Below are 19957 nucleotides of genomic sequence, written 5' to 3'. Positions count from 1 at the left end.
TTATCTTTACTGTTAACCAGAAAATGTGTGATGCAGCGGTGGCTCCAGCGAGGTGTTAAGAGTATGGTTCATGTATAAGTTGGGTGAATTGTAAGCCGGTTGGTCCTCATTTCATTTCTTGCATACCTATGGTTTTAGAGGTTAGGGATAGGCTTTACAGGAACTCCCCTGATTGACTTGATGTTGGTAGGTGAAGATGTCTTCTGTGTTGCATAGTTGAGTTGTTGATATAAACAGTAACTGCAAAGAATGTCCCTCATGCCTCTGCTGAAGTAGACCTTGTCTAGTCACTTTTTCCTAGGCGCCTTGGATCTACCTGTATTTTGTATATTGTACAAGCCCACTACTAGCACTCTAAATGTAATTTGCAGTCATCCATATCGGGCTTCCATACCTAAAGGGCTGTGTCCTGGAGACAAATGAAGCTTTTGGGGACTTTTCCATGATCCCTAGGATCATCAACGATGGGTTGTTTCCCCCTTCACAACTAATGGACAGTTTGATGTCAGCACTGATACTGTGCCAAAAAAATGTCGTCAGGGGTGGTTTTCACCAAGCTACAAATGAATGTACCTCCACCTCCACTTACATCCTTTCCCACCTTAAAGTGAATCTGATGGCTGATTCATGCCGCACCAACCACAGGCAGCGAATCAGACACTGGCTGTATTATTGCAACCGTGTTTTACACTGAAATACTGCAACTTTTTAGAAAAAACACAATTTAAAAGGCTACTAGAGGCCATGCTTCTCTCATGATTGGTCCAAGAGGCCGGTTTTTGACTTTTCCCTACCCTGCTTTCCTAGACTGACAGGTCTCTCTCCCTTTGTGTGTATAGGGAGATGGCGATCTACCATGGGGAGTGGGGCAGGGAGAATCTGCTTGTTTGGACTAGTCATATGAGAAGCATGGTCCTTGGCAGCCTTCTCAAATATTTTCTCTGCAAAGCCCCTGCACTTCAGCATAAACCATGCAAGGCTGCAATAAGGCTGCCAGTGTCTGATTCTTGTTCCTTGTGTTTCGGACAGCATGAATCAGCTCTTGGGGTTGTGATTATTTTGATCTCTAGGTTTCTTTCTCCTTTCAACCACTCATTCATTTAGTGATGGTAGTGGCAGTGGTGTCCGGACAACGGAAAGTACACTTTTTTTTTATTTGTAAAAAATTTTTCCCGGAAAGGTATGTTTTACATTGCTTACACTTCTATAAAGATCATAAATAGAACCTCAGCTCTGCATCCAGGTTTTACAGAATGTTACTTTAGGGTGATTTTGTTGGGGGTTAGAGAACAACATTTGTTTTATAAAATGAAAAAAAAAAAAGTGGTTTGCTGATTCCAGCTTTCGGCTGATCAAATAATGTGCATTCTGCCTTCTGACTCTTTGGGGAGATAAGGATCGGATGGTCTTAATTGCTTTTGTTTTACAAGCAAAGAAACATTTGCTTGATTAGTCTGACTATGACACGAACACCTAGCAAACCCACCGATATCAACTGGTTCAGCCAGTGGGCCTCCTGACTATCCTGCTATAGATGATGTTGAGATAAATATCAGCTTGTCCATTTTTGGATTACCTGAGATAATCTGCCATCAGAGGTATCTGGCAAAGAACACAGAGCGAGCGCGTCTGTTTGGGAGGGTCTGTCAAGATGGCTGCGTGCCAAATCGTTGGAAAGTCTATGGGGGACTTAAAGAGGTATTCCCATCTCCAAGATTGTATCCCATATGTAGTAGGTGTCATAATAATAATAGTAGCAAATTCTTCCAATTAGAAATGTAGTATAGTATTTCCAATTCGCTATGTCTCTTTCCTCATTTGCAGGCATTGCAGGACCTTAGGTGTCCATGGTAACGACCACTGATATAGTGACAGTTAGCTAGTTGCTAGTGGTCGTGGCCATGGATACCTAAAGTTCTGCACATGAGGAAACAGACATAGAAAATCAGAAAAACGATACTACATTTCTAATTAGAGGTATTTGCTAATATTATTATCATATCTATTACATATTGGGATAGGATCTTGGAGATGGGAATACCCCTTTAACACCTCTCTCCTTTTTAGAGAACATAGGAACTCTAGTCCAAATTGAGCGATCTTATGTATGGAGGACTTTGAAGACTGATATCTCTAAGGCTTATGGGCACATTTTGAAGTTAATCTTCACCTTCTAAGCCTAATATTTTTTCATTATTATTATTATTATTATTATATTTTTTTTTTCTAAAGGAATAGCATTTAACATCTGAGAATAGTTTAAACTTTAATATTACAGACTACTGGTTCTTTCACTAAAATGCCATAAAGAGAGATATCCGGTTAAATGAAGTCCAGTAAAGTTATTGTTTCTGATATCTCAACCGTAGGAAGACATAAGTAGATCAATGGTAATATCCTGTAGTATAAAAATTACAGGATAAAAAAACATTAGTGCTGAATAAGTGTAGAAGGCAAAGAAGACAGGGGAAGAGGCCGAAGAGAGAATTTTTTAATTGTCTCCGCAGGTGTTGGTGATCAGAACATCCTCCGCACTAGCCACTTCTAGTTCTGAAGTGAGTGGTGCGCACAGCATCGGATAACCCCCTTTTAAATATTTCAGATTACTAAAGGACAAAAAAAAAAAATACTCTCCGCAGTCTTCTGCAAGCCCCATTCTGGTACTTAAATGGGTCCCCCTGTTTTGGCTGTAATGGTATGGTCTGAGACATGTACAAAATAGCCACTCCTATGAATCTCTAGTCACAGCGGTGATCTTTCTAGCCAGTGCCTGGCTGAGCGAGAATTCCCGGCCATTTCTAATGTGTGAAAAAGCTCAGACCACTGGGGAACAAAACCTGCTGAGAATCTGAGTTGTATTATTTCTGCATTATTTTTTTAAGCCGTCTGAAAGATTAGCTAAACGTTTACCAATTTTTTCAAATATTTTCTTCTAATAGCAAGTAGATCAATGTGGGGTCTGAGTCCTGAGACCAGTGGCATAACTAGAGTCCGATGGGCCCATTTCAGAATTTGGACCTGGGCCACAACTTGAATATTGGACAGAGGTATGGGTCATTGTTGCGTTCTAGATCCTATGATGACATAATTGCTAGCCCCCCATGCAATGATGTCCCCCATCATGAGCCCCTTCCTGTATTAATGTTTCCCATCCTGGACTCTTGTCGTCTTCACTCCCACGACATGCGGCATGATTTTCCATTGCCGGCACAGAGGCCGGCAGCTGACTTTGCCATGTCAGACATTTCAGAATAATATGTGTCCTCGGACTCGCATCCAGCTGAAATGGGTGCTGGCGTTGGCGGGTCCCCCTCCTTCATTGGCCCGGTTTCACCCTCTGTGTGGCTGTCTTGTAGTAATGACGCAGCATTACTAGCAGACACAGCCGCTCAGCGCACTGCAAACGGCCATGTCTGGAAAGTGACAGCACTCACACAGCGCCGGCGGCCCTGCACAGATGCCGGGAAGCGGCCTGGGCCCCAACAACGAGTGGGCCCCTCTCGGGGTCCCGGGCCATGTCTGTGACACGTCGGTGGCCCTGCACAGCCACATTCTTGAGGCGTTGCTGGACAGGACACAGGCCAGGGACAGGTGAGTGAGCTTCCCCAATCCCCATATTAAAAATATTTCTAGTGTGTGTGTGTGTATATGACTGTATATGTATATTTATGTCTGTTTTATGTGTTTTTAAGAATGTGTTCAAATATGTTTGTATGTTTTGTATGTGTCTATCTGTGTGTGTTTGCGTATTGTATGTGTGTGCGTGTGTGCACATGTCTGCATAATGTGGGTGCGTGTGCATGTCTATGTACTGTGTGTGCACGTGTCTGCCTACTGTGCGCATATCTGCCTACTGTGTGCGCATGTGCATGTCTGCCTACTGTGTGCGCGTGTGCATGTCTGCATATTTGAAGGATGAGGAGGTAGGCTGGACCCTGTGTTTTATACCTATATTTCTCTGCCTTATCTTTGCATCATGAATTGTGGTATGTGCTAAAGGGGCCCACTGAGACTCTCTTGCCCGGGGCCCACAAAAACCCGGAGCCGGCCCTGCCTGGACAGCCCCTTTAAGTGACTGAAGATATCCTGTAAATAAATGTAAAGTTGGTGGCTGTTTATTTAGGTAAATGCTGCAGTGCACATTCCTAGGAGATGTAAAGCCACAGAAGCGTAAAAATATTGACTTTCTACAGAGTGAAATGCAATGAATTCCTAGAAACCTGTTATACAAGTTTGTTTTTTAGCTTGTGAGGTTAGTGCCTTGTGGTGACCAGTTTATTTTACCTCCTTGAACTTCACGAGGAGGAGTGAGAAAATTCCACTAGATAACTAATTAAAATAATATATGAATAGAAATGATGATGATGGAAAAGTGGGATTAAGTGATAAAATGAGGTCTTCTAGTTTGCTGAAACATGGTTACACATAACAGCAATATTAAACTTTTTGTATAATTTTTAATATTACAAGCTGTAGCCACAACCATTGCCACCATTTTATCAAAACTATTTCAATCATTAATCACTAGTGTTCCAGAAATTGTTTTTTCAGCAGCAGATGGAAGGAAGGGAGACGCAGTCATTACTAGTGGGTAGGCGGAGCCCACATAGGATAGAACACCTCAGATTAAAAAAGAGTGTTGTCCGGCCCCTCCAGCTTGGGCTCCTCCTACTCCAGCTCTCCAGTCTAAAATTTGAGGTCACAGAGGATGGTCGCTGCTGGAAGCAGCTCCTCAGAAAATTTTTTTATTTTTATCGGACAGAGACTTGGACCCCCGTGGTCTTGAGGTCTCAGGGGTCTCAGCGCTGCTGGACCCCCACCCCTCCCTTGGCGGATCTGCATTACCCTTTGAGAGAGGTCCCTGCAGAACCCTGCCGGCCCCGGGGGATGAGGGATGCTTCCCTGGCGGGGACGCAAACCGCGCATCTGGGGTCACTGCGTTCTCCGCCCTGGGGGGAAGCTTGGGCACAGCGCCACAAATCCCTGGGGGTCCCTGTGGCGCTCAGCTGGGTGAGTACTCAGCATGTTAATGTGTTTTGAGTGCTTCAGCGGCTGCTGCGGCAGCCGCTGCTACATGTATTCAGGTGGTGACTTGTGTTTTTTTGTCCGCAGGTGGATGCCTGCAGGACATGGAAGCGGGGCAGGAGCGGAGAGCGGAGGAGTCGCGCGTGCTTTTTTGAAGCCGGCGGGGGGCGTGGCTTCGCGCCTTCCCGGTCTTTCGCGGGCAGGAAGTGCTCTGAGCGCGCGCTTTCTCCTGCCCCTCCTCTTCCGGCTTCTCTCTCCTCACAGCGCGGCGGCCATTACTGAACGGCTTCCATCGGGCTCCTCACTCTCCTCTCCTCCCGACAGACCGAAGGAACACTGCACCGCGGCCAGCTGGGTGAGTCGCTTCTGCCTGTCAGGGCAGAAGCTTAACCCCTCACCCCCTCAGCGCAGGGCACCTTTCTGAGGCACAATAAGGTGGCAGACTGTGCTGTCCTGCAGCTATTACCTCATATAGAGGTTCCTTTTTTTGTCTGGGGCTCGCACATCCTTTTCATTTCACAGAGGTTGTGGGGAGTCTGCGACATTAACCCCTTATTAGGCGGTTATCCCTTAATTGGGGGTCAGCTGGGGTAGCTCTCTCTTTAAGAGCTTTAACCCTTCAGCTTTCTTTTAAGAAACCACACTGTCCTACTTACTGACAGGTTTAACCTGCCATATACTGTGTGAGGGCATGTCAGATCAGGGTCCAGGAGGTGCAGACCGTCTCCCAGGTCCGCTACAGGATCAGTCTCGCGTGTCTGACACGCAGGAGTCCTCGACGGCGTCAAGCGCAGCGGTCGGGGGTTTCGGTGATGGGGCAGTGGTCAAAATGGAGGCCCTCACTTGTTCTATTGATGGCCTGTCTGACCTTCTAGGTTATTGGGTGTCAGCTAGATCCTCTCATGGCAGGAAGCGCCACAGGCCGGTACTGCCCTCCCCGCACAGCGACTTGGAGATCTCTGTTATGGAGGGTTCCCCTTCAAGCTCAGATGGGGAGATGTCCGATTCGGATAAGGAGGATCGGCAGGGGCACTCTGCCTCTTTTTTGGGCCGTGCAGAGGCTTTTATTGGAGCCATGAGGGAGGCGTTACAGTTTCCGGAGGAGGTAACTAGACGTCCTGGTAAGTCGGCCCGGATGTTTCAGGAGTCGCATAGGTCGCGCTTGCCATTACCATCTCTGGATGAGCTTAATGGGGCAGTGGAGAAGGAACGCCTGTGTCCAGATAAACGTTTTCAGGGGACACGGCTTTTTTGAGGCACTGTATCCGTATTCCACGGAGTTGATTGATGATTGGATTCCTTCTCCTGAAGTGGATGTCCCTTTATCCCAGCTTAGCAAATCCTCATTACTGCCTGTTAAAGGGAAGGCGAGTCTGCAGGATCCGCTGGACAGAAAAACGGAGATGGCGGCGAAATCCATCTACGAGGCCGCGGGTCATGGATTCAGAGCTGTGCTAGGATCCATGTGTGCTTGTAAAGCTTCCCTAAGCTGGTTGGACCGTCTACGGACGGCGTGGCATAGATGGGCTTTTCAAGTTGTTGGAGGATGCGGCCCGATATGGCAGTGATGCAGGTTTGGATACCGCGTCACTTCTGTCCAGGGCGCAATCCTCGGCGGTCACAGTCAGAAGAGCACTGTGGCTCAGACAGTGGACCGGGGACGCGGTTTCCAAGCAAGGTTTGCTATCTTTAGCTTACAAGGGTGGTCAGTTATTTGGATCTGACCTCACGGAGCTGATTGTCAAGGCAAAGGCAAAAGAAGCGGCCTTACCACAGCGAAGAACTGTGGCTTCTGCGTCGGGCAGGCCTAGTGCCGGTAGTAGTCGGCGGCCCTTTCAGTCCGGGGAGCCCTCTTGGGGATCGGGTCGTCCCTCTTTTTCAGGAAAAAAGGCTTCTCAGAAATCCCGCACTCCCTGGAAACAGAGCTTCCGTCAAGACAAGCGGGAAGCTGACAAAAAGCCCGCTAAGGCGGACTGACGCCAGGTTTTCACTCGAGGGCTCTCGAGTGGGGGGTCGCCTGCTCCAATTCGAATCGACTTGGGCGTCCCGCGTTTCGGACGCCTGGGTGACGCGGGTTGTGTCAGCAGGCTACTTCATAGAGTTTCTTTCTCGACCCCCGGACAGGTTTTGCCGATCTCGCATTCCGTCAGAGCCCGAGCTAGTTGCCGCTCTACGGCAGGAGGTCGATTCCCTTCTACAGAAGGGTGTGGTGGTACCGGTTCCGCCGGAGGACCGGGGAAGAGGGTTTTATTCAAACCTCTTTGTGGTCCCCAAAAAGGAGGACAAATTTCGCCCCATTCTGGATCTCAAAAGATTGAATCGGCATGTCCGCACCCGGAAATTCCGCATGGAGTCGCTTCGCTCGGTTGTGGCGGCCCTGTCGCAGAACGACTTTTTGGTGTCAATCGACATTCGCGACGCTTATTTGCATGTTCTCGTCGGAAGGGCCCACCAACGCTTCCTTCGTTTTGCCATAGGTCAGGACCTTTTCCAGTTTGTGGCCCTACCATTCGGGTTGGCCTCGGCGCCCAGAGTTTTTACAAAAATTCTGGCACCTCTCATGGCGATCCTTCGAAGACAGGGGGTTACGGTTCTTCCCTACCTGGACGACCTTTTGATTGTGGCGTCCTCAAAGGAGGAGGCGGTGACGGCTCGCAATCTATCCCTTCAGCTCCTGGAGGACTTCGGGTGGCTGGTCAATTGGAAGAAGTCGTCTCTGGAACCGTCGCAGTCAAACCTCTTTTTGGGGATGCATTTCGACACGGTACGAGCAGTGGTGTCCCTGCCTCCAGACAAGCAAGCAAGTCTTCTTCGACATGTACAGGTTATGATGTCTTCGATAGCAATGTCCCTTCGAAGGTGTATGCGCCTTTTGGGTTTGATGGTGGCGTCAATGGAGGCACTTCCGTTTGCCCAATTTCATTCCAGGACTCTCCAAATGCTCATTCTGAACCGTTGGGATCGATCACAGGCTTCGCTGGATCGCAGTATCATCATCTCCCACAGGGTGCGAGAGTCTCTAGAATGGTGGTTACGTCCGGAAGCGTTATCCCTGGGGAAGTCCTTCCTCCTTCCGAGGTGGTCGGTCATAACCACCGATGCCAGCCTGTCAGGCTGGGGGGGTGTCTGGAACGATCTCTGGATTCAGGGAGTATGGTCGTCGGAAGAGTCTGTCCCGCCGATCAACATCCTGGAATTGAGGGCGTTTTTCCTTTGCCTCCAACACTGGATGGTCCCTTTAAACGGTCTGCCAGTCCGAGTGCAGACAGACAACGCGACGGCAGTCGCGTATATCAACCATCAAGGTGGAACAAGGAGCTCCAGGCTCATGATGGAAGTGTCTCGGATCCTGGTATGGGCCGAGGCCAAGGTGCCAGCCATCTCTGCGATTCACATTCCGGGAGTTCAGAATATCACGGCGGACTTCCTCAGTCGCGAGAAGGTGGATCCCGGAGAATGGAGTCTTCACCCAGAAATTTTTGCACAGCTGTGCTCCCGTTGGGGAACTCCTCAAGTGGATTTGATGGCATCAAGGTTCAACACCAAGTTACCGACGTTCATGTCCAGGTACAAGGACCCGAAGGCTGTGGCGGTGGATGCTCTGGTGGCTCCGTGGGACCAATTCGAGCTAATCTATGTGTTCCCGCCGATATCCTTACTTCCTCTGGTGTTGCGTCGGATCAGACTGGAAAGAGTCCCGGCTATGTTAGTAGCCCCAGACTGGCCAAGGAGGACGTGGTTCTCGACGCTGGTGTCGCTTCTGGCTGCGCCTCCACTTCCTCTCCCTCTTCGCCCGGACCTGTTAACCCAAGGGCCCGTTCGTCATCCGGACCTGAAGTCTCTGCGTTTGACGGCGTGGCTCTTGAGACCGAAATCTTGACTCGTCAAGGTTTTTCAGCCGAAGTCATTGCCACTCTGCGAGCTGCCAGGGGTCCTGCCACTACTAGGATCTATCACAAGACTTGGGAGGCCTTCTTTTCATGGTGTTCGGGTTCTTCAAGGAACCCGAGGATTTTTTCCATTCCCAAATTGTTGGCCTTTTTGCAGTATGGCCTGGACAAGGGTTTGGCAGTTAGCACTCTGAGGGGTCAGGTTTCTGCTTTGTCCTTGCTGTTTCGGAAGGCTATCGCCTCGCGTAGGGACATTCGTTCCTTTTTTCGCGGGGTAACCCGTCAGTTTCCGCCGCGGAAGGCGCTTGTGTCCCCTTGGCGGCTCAATCTGGTCTTGGAGGCTCTTCAACATGGGCCTTTTGAGCCTATGGACTCCGTTAGCCTTTCTTTGCTTTCTTGGAAGGTTGCCTTTTTAGTGGCAGTCACCTTGAGAAGGGTTTCTGAACTGGCGGGTCTTTCTTGCTCGCCTCCTTTTTCTGGAGTTTCTCCCGGATCGCGTGGTGCTTCGCACACGGGGCGACTTTCTACCTAAGGTGGTGTCACAATTTCATGTTAACCAGGATATTGTGTTCCCCTCGCTCTGTCCGGAACCGAGGAATGCGAAGGAACGGGCCTTGCACTCATTGGATTTAGTGCGGGCTTTGAAGTTCTATTTGTCTATTACTCAAGGTTTTCGGAAATCGGACTCTCTGTTTGTGATTCCAGCAGGTCGTCGGCGTGGTCAACGAGCTTCCAAGGACACTATAGCTCGATGGATTCGGTCGGCCATTTTAGAGGCTTACCAACTCAAGGGCGAATCTTGTCCAATTAAGATTCGAGCTCACTCCACGAGAGCTGTGGGTTCATCGTGGGCTTTTCATCAAGGGGCCTCGGCAGCTCAACTCTGCCGGGCGGCTACCTGGCGCTCCGTCCACACTTTTGCAAAGTTTTATAAGGTGGACGTCAGTGCTTCCGCTGATGCAGCCTTAGGACGTAGGGTCCTGCAGGCGGCTGTAGTTTAATTATCGTTAACTTGTATTTAGCGCTAGTTGCGCATTTTTCTAGGTTGTTGGGATTCTGCCTCTGTTGGTTTTTTCCCACCCTTAATTTTTGGACTGCTTTGGGACGTCCCACTAGTAATGACTGTGTCTCCCTTCCTTCCATCTGCTGCTGAAAGACGGATTTTGGTAAGACCTTACCTGTAAAATCCTTTTCAGCGAGGGAAGGAAGGGAGACACAGCTCCCTCCCATGGCAGAAGTGTGTTGTTGTGTTTTCAGATGCAGCGTGACCCTTCTCTGATAGCGATTATCTGGGCTGAGGTCGGCGCGCTAAGGCTCTGTTCCAGCATTGCCAGCTCATCGCAGTGGTCAGGTCCAGTGAGTAGTACCTGGGACTGTGTGGTTTTTCTGTTATATGCATAACCTGTCTCTTGTTTTTTCTCTGAAGTTCTTCAGAAGGGGTTATGTTGCTCCGCTGGTGATATTTGCTCTTCCTTAGCTTGTGTACGGACTGGAGAGCTGGAGTAGGAGGAGCCCAAGCTGGAGGGGCCGGACAACACTCTTTTTTAATCTGAGGTGTTCTATCCTATGTGGGCTCCGCCTACCCACTAGTAATGACTGTGTCTCCCTTCCTTCCCTCGCTGAAAAGGATTTTACAGGTAAGGTCTTACCAAAATCCGTCTTTTCTGTGTTTTCTAGCTACCGTAATTTAATTCTGCATCAAAATAATCAGGTAATTTTTTTGCACTTTTTTTCTATAATGTAATCCAATCTACTAAAAATCTAGTTGTACATTTACAAGTGCTTCTCACTAAATTAGAATATCATCAAAAAGTTAATTTATTTCAGTTCTTCAATACAAAAAGTGAAACTCATATACTATATAGAGTCACTACAAACAGAGTGATCTATTTCAAGTGTTTATTTCTCTTAATGTTGATGATTATGGCTTACAGCCAATGAAAAACAAACAAAATGAAAAATTTACTTTTTGATGATATTCTAATTTAGTGAGAAGCACTTGTATCTTATCAGAAAGCCAATCACCACAATAAAGTGTATTCACCTAGTCTTAGGCCTAAAATAACTTCTGGACCTGCATACTATTTCCTTGGAGCAGATGCTGGGCCTGACGTTGAATTTATGATTTCACAGGTTGCAGCACTTGGGCGAGAGTCTGACACCCTCAGTTGCCAGGGAAATTTAAGTATATAGCACAAATACATTATGTTTTGTTGTAGATTTGAATTTTATGTTAATTTTCTTTTTATTGTTTTTTTCAGGGCTGTGGAGTCGGTAAGCCAAACCACCAACTGTGACTCCTCAATTTCCCTGACTTCCGACTCCACAGCACTACTGAGCGTGTACATAAAGTGCAGCACAGATTTATCTCAACTAAAAGCCGAGATCCTTAGATCAGGAACAGAACAGACATTTAGAGGACCTTTTATAACTTTCCCAAATTCTTATGAAAAAATTTACAGCACAAACTGCATTGTACTACTGTACCCAATTTGTTATATTTTAGGAGTCTGAGTCAGTCTATTTTATATCGACTCCACCAAAATGGACACCGACTCCGACTCCACAGCCCTGTTTTTTTTTAATTCTGTTAAAGGGGTTGTTCTCTACTTTTGATGAACTATGCTTAGGACTCCCACTTACCAGCTGTTTGGCTGTTAGATGCATACAGTGTACGGAGCAGAACACCACAGCTCTGTACACTGTTTGGTGACCGCTGCCTAGTTCTACAGGTCCGCTCCTATTGAAGAGAATACTAGCTGATCTGCAGTACCAGGCAGCAGCCACTAACTAGTGTACAAAGCGGGGGCGGCGCTGATCTTTGCATGCCAAGTATTCTTATAACATATACTGACAGTGTGCTCTGTTGCCATCTTGTTAATGCTGATCTGAACCGCCGACATGTTTTTGTCCATTTTGCACAGTGCATATTGCGCAGGACTAGCCCCAGAAAAGCCATTCTGCCAGATCCGTTAGAAATAGATGACAACGGATGCCGCATTAATGGATCCGTTGCCCATTGACTCCAATGTTAAAAAAACGGTCCCGGCAGAGATCAGTTAGTGAATAACAGACTAAAAAGTTGTTAGCACAAATTTTTATTTCAAGTATGTTAGAAAATAGTTTTGATTATGGCATTAAATAGATTAATTTGCATTTCGCACCACTCCGTTTAACAGTTGATCGTGTGGGGTTCTGGCAATCAGAACTCCACAGATTTTATATTCTTAGCGTAATATAAGGATTATCATGTAATCAATATAGGATTAATGGACAACATCTGTAAGCTCTTTCTAATTTCTTGTTTTGTGACACAGATGTATAGGCAGTGCACTTACACTGGCAATCAATTAAAGGGGTATTCTCATGTTTACGATCATTGGGAGTCCAACTGCTCTGACTCCCACTGATCATGAGAACCAGGCATCTGAAAAGCCATATGTGACTGGAGAAGTGGGGGAACGTGTTCACTGCTGTTCCATTCATTCATATGGGAATGCTGAAGACCAACCAAGTGCTGTGCTTGGCCATTTCTGCCAATCCCATTAAGAATGAATGGAACGGTATGGATAGGGATATCTTCCGAACTTGAGAAGATATAACTTGTATATTACATTTGCTTTTTAGGAAGCCAACAAATTTACATTTTTCTTTCAGACAGATCTAGCAAGGCAGTCTTATTTATAATCCATCAACGAACAGTGAGATTAATTGTATTATGCCTTATAATACTATTTGAGTATTATAGTATGGTGGCTAAATGAACTTCATTGACTTGAAACACTGACTGTATATTTATTTGACTCGCTTGTATAACCCCATTAATTCCACAGCACTTTACAGACATTATCGAACAACATTTTCCTAAGTTTGTCTTTCTTCCCTTCTCCTCCCTTCTCCTCCCCTTCTCCTCCCCTTCTCCTCCCTTGTCTTCCCCTTGTCTTCCCCTTGTCTTCCCCTTGTCTTCCCCTTGTCTTCCCCTTGTCTTCCCCTTGTCTTCCCCTTGTCTTCCCCTTGTCTTCCCCTTCTTCCTTCTTTGGAATTATCAAATATATCTTACTTAGAGGGAAACAAGACTGTGAGCCCCACTTTGCACCAGGACTGATGACAGGGACTATGTTAGTGCTATGTAAGCAACAGCAGGTAGGTTGTAGATCTGAGCCACCAGTTCTTCATTAGAATGGCGCCATATGCCATCGACTAGCAGCGCTAGCAAATAAAAAAAAAAAGCAAAAAACTTGTCTCTGTGTATCAGCTGCTGCACTGTATGCAACCAGTAGTGCTCCACTTACACTGGTACATTTTCTGTGGTTTAACTCATAATTGGGGCTGTCTAAAAATATAATATTTCCTAGGCTGGTCAAAATGATTTTTGTACCACTCTGATCTATTACTAGTAGGCAGGATTTATTACCAGAAGCATAAAGTTAAGAAAAGCAGTACCTGATGCTTATAGAATTAATGAAACCTACAGCTGATTTAATGTAATTTATATTTCCTGGCAAATTACCCGTGTTGTTATAGCTATCTTCTCAATGTCTGTGCGGCCTTTGTGCAGCAGCTTTCATTTAACACACACATGATGTGGCGTGTGATTACTGCCCTTGTTGTCAAAGGCTTATAAAGCGGCTCCACCATTCTAGTGTAAATCATTAGATCTCTGCATGGACCCTGTAATAGAGATGGATGTTTTGTGGAGCCCTGGGGTATTCTGTATCTTTCTCTATAGGGAAACACATTGCTGCGATTGCTTACTGAATACTGAAATTGTTAGCATCTAGACAGATTAACTGTTTTTTTCTTTACTGCTCACGAAATAGGATGGAAATTATGTCTTTATTTTTCATCACATTATATCTGCCGTTGTGGACCTAATAAGGACCTGAAACTCCCTGTTCAGCCATACCTATATACATTTTTGTAGCCCTTTCTATAATGTATGAAGAAGTGAGAACAATACCACAGCAAGCTACGTCTACCCATTTCCTTTGTGCTCATATTGGTTGCAGGGACCAGTCTCCCAATACCCCCCCCCCCCCCAATAAAAACTAAAAAAACTTCATGTTCACTAGACACGTTTTCCTATTGAAATCAATATGAAACCTATTTAACAATGGGCAGGGTCCTCTCTCCTCCTGTACTAGTGACTCGCTTTTGTTGAAGGTTATTGTACTACTTGTTTGCTATGTATACCCCTTTTTGACATGTAAAGCGCCATGGAATTAATGGCGCTATAATAATATTTAACAAAGTATTTGAAGTGGGGTTTTTGTTTGTCGATTTTGAAGCGGATCCTTTTCCAAATCCTCATAAACTCTGGGAACATACCCTTTGACTAGGTTGACAATGATTTTTTCTTAGGAGGATCTTGACACCGTTTCCCTCCAGAATCCTCCTTTAAAAACTGCATCAAATGCTACAAATTAGATTCTCAGGACCTGGTGCAGCGGCCACATCGGTATTTGGTGGCTTCTAGACAGAAGTCCTGTGAATCACCTCTTACTTTATCTCCCCTCTTGCTGTATCTCCCAGGCTACTCTAGATTATCCACTCTAAAGGCCCCGTCACACATAACGAGATCGCTAGCGAGATCGTTATTACATCACGGTTTTGGGATCGCTGGGGAGCTGTCAAACATGCAGAACTTCCCAACGATTTCGGCCGCCCTAGCGATCTAACTAACGATCTCGGCGGTCTTTGGGACGCTTTCACACAGCAGCTATTTCAACGATCCACATCTTGATAGGGACTGTACTGTGTCACAAAGGTGTGCATAAAATTACTTTTCCACGCCCCCTCATCTCTTATTGGTGGAGTCACAGCCGGAGAAGACTGGTGGGATCCGAAAAAACAAGGACGCAGTCAGGAACAAGACCAGATGTACGGCCAGTCACAGCCGGAGAACGCTACAACGATCCGCAAAATCAGGACTCAGTCGAATGAACGGATATCAACAGCCCGGAGAATTCTGCTAGGATCTGCAATCCAGCACGAGGTCAGAAACAAAGGATGGATTGGCTATTCTGTTGCCTACTTTATGCACGGCGGAAAATGAGAACGCTGTAGCGACCACCAATCAGGGACGAGGGGCGCAGAAAAGTCCAATTTATGCACGCCTACGTGTCTCAGTTCTGAATCGCTAACGAGGTCGTTGATAAGGTGTCAAATACAGCGATGCACACTGCCCAGCGGGAGCGCAACGACCCAGGAATGGTCCAGGAAGCTTTGTAACGATCAGCGATCTCACAGCAGGGGCCTAATCGTTGCTGCCTGTCAGACATAACGAGATCGCTAGCAAAATCGCTATTGCGTCACAAAAACCGTGACGTATCAACGATCTCGCTAGCGATCTCGTTGTGTGTGACGGGGCCTTAACACTACATCATTGTTGTGTAGTGACTCACATGTGATGTCATGCCAGGCTGACTAAGCAATGGAGGAGTCACAGATGTTGGGAGGTAGAAGGCGGTTCACTGGGCCCCCTGTCGGGCAGACATAGATTACTTGTGTGGCCACGAGACTGGGTTCTGCAAATCAGTTTGCACCATCTCTATAAATGGAAAAAACATTTTACTGTTCACATTAGTTTTATGAGCTTTTTTATTTTTTTTGACTCACAGTGGGGAAAAAGTGTCAGTCCTTTTTTTATTTTTAGGTGGCTTCCTCTTGGACGCTGTCAAGTCAAAATAAATCGTGTGGAGTAGGGGAAAGTTCTAAAGGGAACCTGACAGCTAATACATTGTGTCCGATCCTCAGAATTGGCTACACGATTTCAGCCAGGTATGGTTGACTCTGAAATGCTATAGCTTTTAGAGAGAAACCTACTTTAAAAGCCGCACAGGAGACTAGTTGGACAGGCGGGTCCTTGGCGGCTTTCTCTTCAAAAACCCATTTGATTTTTCCGCCTCCAAAATAGAACCTAGGCCAACACTTCACCCATGTTTGTTTGTCAGCAATTAGGAGAACATGTGATGTGAATTGTCGTGTAGGACAGGGTTCCCCAACTCCAGTCCTCAAGGCCCACCAACAGGTCATGTTTTCAGGATTTCCTTAGTATTGCACAGGTGATGGAATTATTGCCTGTGCGGGTGATGCAATTATCACCTGTGTAATACTAAGGAAATCCTGAAAACATGACCTGTTGGTGGGCCTTGAGGACTGGAGTTGGGGAACCCTGGTGTAGGACACTCTATTGTAGTGAAGCAAGTATGATGGATTTCTACAGAGACGGGGTCTGTGTACGCGGTAGTCCATTAATATACAAGCACTGTCCGCCGCCGAACACAGGATTTACTACAGGAATGTAGATTCTTTAGATTCTTTTCATGACTATTTCTGCACTTATCCCTTAGAACCCTGTAAAATATTTGCATAAATGATTACCCTAAATAGAATTTTATATCATTCCCTTTAGAAACCACACAGATAGAGGATCCTCGTAAGTTATGGAGGAAGGAACAGGAGCGGATGCTGAAGGACTACCTAATGGTGGCACAAGATGCTCTAAGCACTCAGAAGGAGCTCTACCATGTGAAGGAGCAGCGTTTGGCTCTTGCCCTGGATGAGTATGTGAGACTCAACGATGCTTACAAAGAAAAATCCAGTTCACGTACCAGCCGTAAGTATGCTGCGTATTAATCGAATATTGTGAAATAACAAACTTCTTTTCTAAGCCAATTAAAGGCTGTGTGCTGTTGTCTCAATAAAATCAGTGTTTTGTCAGCAGGTGATTTATTACTACAGGACTAGGTGTCTCGTGTTAACCTGAACCGAAAGGCAGCATGATACGATCGCCAATCGGTAAACTTTCATTGATTGGCAGTAGTTTGACTGCCTGTTTACACAAGCAGACCAACGAAAATTATGTGCTATCAGCGATCAGTGCACATAGCTTCCATAATTCTCGGCAGCGCAAGACCTGTTTACATAGGACAATGCAGCGCCAAGAATGATGATCTTTTAAGTTACTCAGAAGATCAGTTCACTCGATGAACAAGCAAAACTGATTGACAGGGTGTTTACAGAGCAAGATAATTGTGAAACAAGGTTTTTTAATACTACTCGTTAACTCTTGGCTTACAAAGTAAATTCACGCTTAAGCCACTTTCACTTGTTCAGTATTTGGTCAGTATTTTACATCAGTATTTGTAAGCCAAAACCAGGAGTGGGTGATAATACAGAAGTGGTGATTTGTTTCTATTGTACGTTTCCTCTGATTGTTCCACTCCTGGTTTTTGCTTACAAATACTGATGTAAAATACTGACCAAATATTAAACGTGTGAACGTGGCTTTAGTCAACTGTGTGTGTAACCCTGCCCCCACCACTGATTAGCAGCTTTCAGTCAATGTACAGTATGCACAGAAAGCTGCCAATCAGTGGTGTGGGTGTGGTTAAACTGAGTGATGCACCACTGGAATCAAGGTCTCTAACACTACATCATGCTGCTGTCAGATGAGATAACAAACACCTGGTGTTAGAATTCCCTTTAAGAACCCTCTCACCCAGCCTAATCTCTACTGCTTTGTGCTGATGAAGAGTAAACACCCAGAAACACGTGTCTGCAAATTAATTTTTGGTTTGGATTCTTATCCGAAGTCTTGTGGCAAGGCTTGTTAAATAGTTGACCTTGACTTTCAGGATTGTTACTTCCATTAGTGTTTTTGACCTCTTCCTTTCTGAAGAGACTATTTGTGTATGTAACACAATATAATACATTATATCCATAAATGATATGTAATGTCAAGTAGCTTTTTAAATACTTAGCTTTTCCTTATCTTGTACTGATCTTTACTGGCATCACCATTGTTACCCACAATAGTAAATCTATCCTCGCATGTTACAGCTTTTTACTAAAACTATTACCCTCTGACCTCCTTGCATAAGATTAGGTCAAGAACTTTACAACTTTTGTACACCATTAAGAAAGAACAGTGCTGTACTTTTATTCCCCCTTAGCAAATTCTACTTTTATTTTTTATAGTAGATTTGTGTTTTTACATTAAGAGTTAATGTGACAACCTTTGCTCCGTGACACCCCCACATTCTTTGTTTTTATAACAAGTTATGTTAAAATGTGGCTCATGCAACAGTCTCAAGTATTAAAGGGATGTCTAGGCAAGAAGAAAAGTTTCACAGGATCTATAAAAACTTACAAACCAATTTATACTCTCCTACCAGCACCTACTGTGATCTAGGGCTGGCCACTCTGTAGTCTGCACTGACTCAGGAAAAGGAAGCCTCACCATTGCACCAGCAGCAAGACCACTGCGGCTTGTGATTGGATGCAGCGGTTAGGTGACTTTTCCAGCAAGGCATGAGAAAAACTTCAGATATGGCACTGCTCAAGTAAGCTGACCAACACAGTGGTTTTGCTACTAGTGCAGCGATGACATGTTCTCTTCCTGTGTCAGTGCAGATCACTGAGCGGTTAGTGTTCGATCCAGGTAGGTGTGGGTTGGTATGATGTTTTTGCACAAATTCTGCAGTTTACATAAGAAAACCAGTATTGTATGGCGAATGTAACTACACTGCACTGTAATTACTGACATCCTTTTTTTTGTAAAAATAGCAGAATTTGACTTAGAGGTATTCCCATCTCCAAGATCCTATCCCAATATGTAGTAGGTATAATATTAGCAAATACCTTCTAATTAGAAATGTAGTATAGTTTTTCTGATTTGCTTTTTCTCTTTCCTCAGCTGCAGGCATTGCAGGACCTTGGGTATCCATGGTTATGGCCACTAGCAACTAGCTAACTGTCACTATATCAGTGGTCGTAACCATGGATATCTATGGTCCTGCAATGCCTGCACAAGAGGAAAGAGCCATAGTGAATTAGAAAAACTATACTACATTTGCTAATATTTGTTATTATCGCATCTACTACATATTGGAGATGGGAATATCTCTTTAACTTGCCAATCCTGTATGGAACATTTTCCTTTGATTTAATCTTGTTCTATTTTATAATTTTAGTATTTTCAGGCTCATCGTCAAGTACAAAGTATGACCCTGATATTCTTAAAGCCGAAATCTCTACCACAAAAGTCAGGGTAAGGGTTCTAAATATATACATGTTTCTATGGTAACTTATTTTTCCCGTTAATTTTTTGCATTCATTGTATATTGTGCTTGTAGAACACAAAGCAATTAATACTAATTCTGCTGCAAACCGCTTAATTGTGTATTAAATGTTACATAAAATATGAATATATCTTGTAATTGTACTATTGTTTACATGTGGGCTGTATTTCAGAGAATGGGGGTATAGAGAAAACATTACAGAAAAGAGGCCATAATTACCAATAGCTGGTCATAACAATATACTGCAGGATGCAGCAGACTGCTATGATAAAAGCTTTCTGTGCTTCTATGATGATAATCCCCCATGGTAGGGGTGTGAGTGGTTGTCCATCAGTTTATTACATCTGTGCTACTTCCGGATTTATCATGTGGGCCCGCTGCATCCATCACGATAATAGTATTGTGACCAGGTATTGGTAAGTATGGCATTTTTGTTTCCTGTAATGTTTTCTGGATTTATTATCCTTAGCACTGAACTGAATAGGGTATGGAGTCTGTTAATATGTGGTTTTCTATATGACCAGGATACAGATTTGAATCCTTTTGGACAATAGTTTGTCAACAATTCACTGCAGCTATAATCCTTCTAAGGGCGCAGTCAGATGGCCATATAACATGGACGACGATCGCATCGCAATGCTCGGACTGGCCGTCGGCTCTGTTGACCCGAGCATGACAGCAGCATAGAAATGCATGCCGTCGCCCTCGGGTCAGCAGAGCCGCCGGCCAGTCCGAGCATTGCGATGCGATCGTCGTCCGTGTTATACGGCCATCTGACTGCACCCTAAAGAGGTTTTCAGTAGGATAGGTGATAAGTAGAGAGAAATAAATCGATTTGCAGGACCCTGGTAGCTTGTGGGTCATCCCACCACAATGACGTCATGCCAACAAGTGGTTAGAGGCGCCAGTGACTGATGGTTCACATGGTCCCTGTCCGACAGCCATAGAAAACATCTG

General features: G+C 45.3%; 1 protein-coding gene across 2 annotated transcripts in view; it reads left to right on the top strand.

Annotated features, from left to right (window-relative positions):
* The window catches only part of WWC2 (WW and C2 domain containing 2), a 213537-nt gene that overhangs the window by 91051 nt on the left and 102529 nt on the right, over positions 1 to 19957 (top strand). The window contains exons 2-4 of one of the 2 annotated variants that reach the window (XM_073643348.1): positions 15571 to 15695; positions 16330 to 16533; positions 18893 to 18969. In XM_073643348.1, coding sequence (XP_073499449.1) covers positions 16383 to 16533; positions 18893 to 18969 — 228 coding nt within the window. In that variant the 5' untranslated portion in view covers positions 15571 to 15695; positions 16330 to 16382. The remainder of the gene's footprint in view (positions 1 to 15570; positions 15696 to 16329; positions 16534 to 18892; positions 18970 to 19957) is intronic. The other variant, XM_073643338.1, reaches the window with a different exon arrangement.

Source organism: Phyllobates terribilis, unplaced genomic scaffold, assembly GCF_046119375.1.
Source record: "Phyllobates terribilis strain yellow unplaced genomic scaffold, ASM4611937v1 Scaffold_1__5_contigs__length_1240528914, whole genome shotgun sequence".
In the NCBI taxonomy this organism is placed as follows: domain Eukaryota; kingdom Metazoa; phylum Chordata; class Amphibia; order Anura; family Dendrobatidae; genus Phyllobates; species Phyllobates terribilis.
Note: the sequence above shows the minus strand (reverse complement) of the source record. Positions and strands in the feature narration are given on the sequence as shown.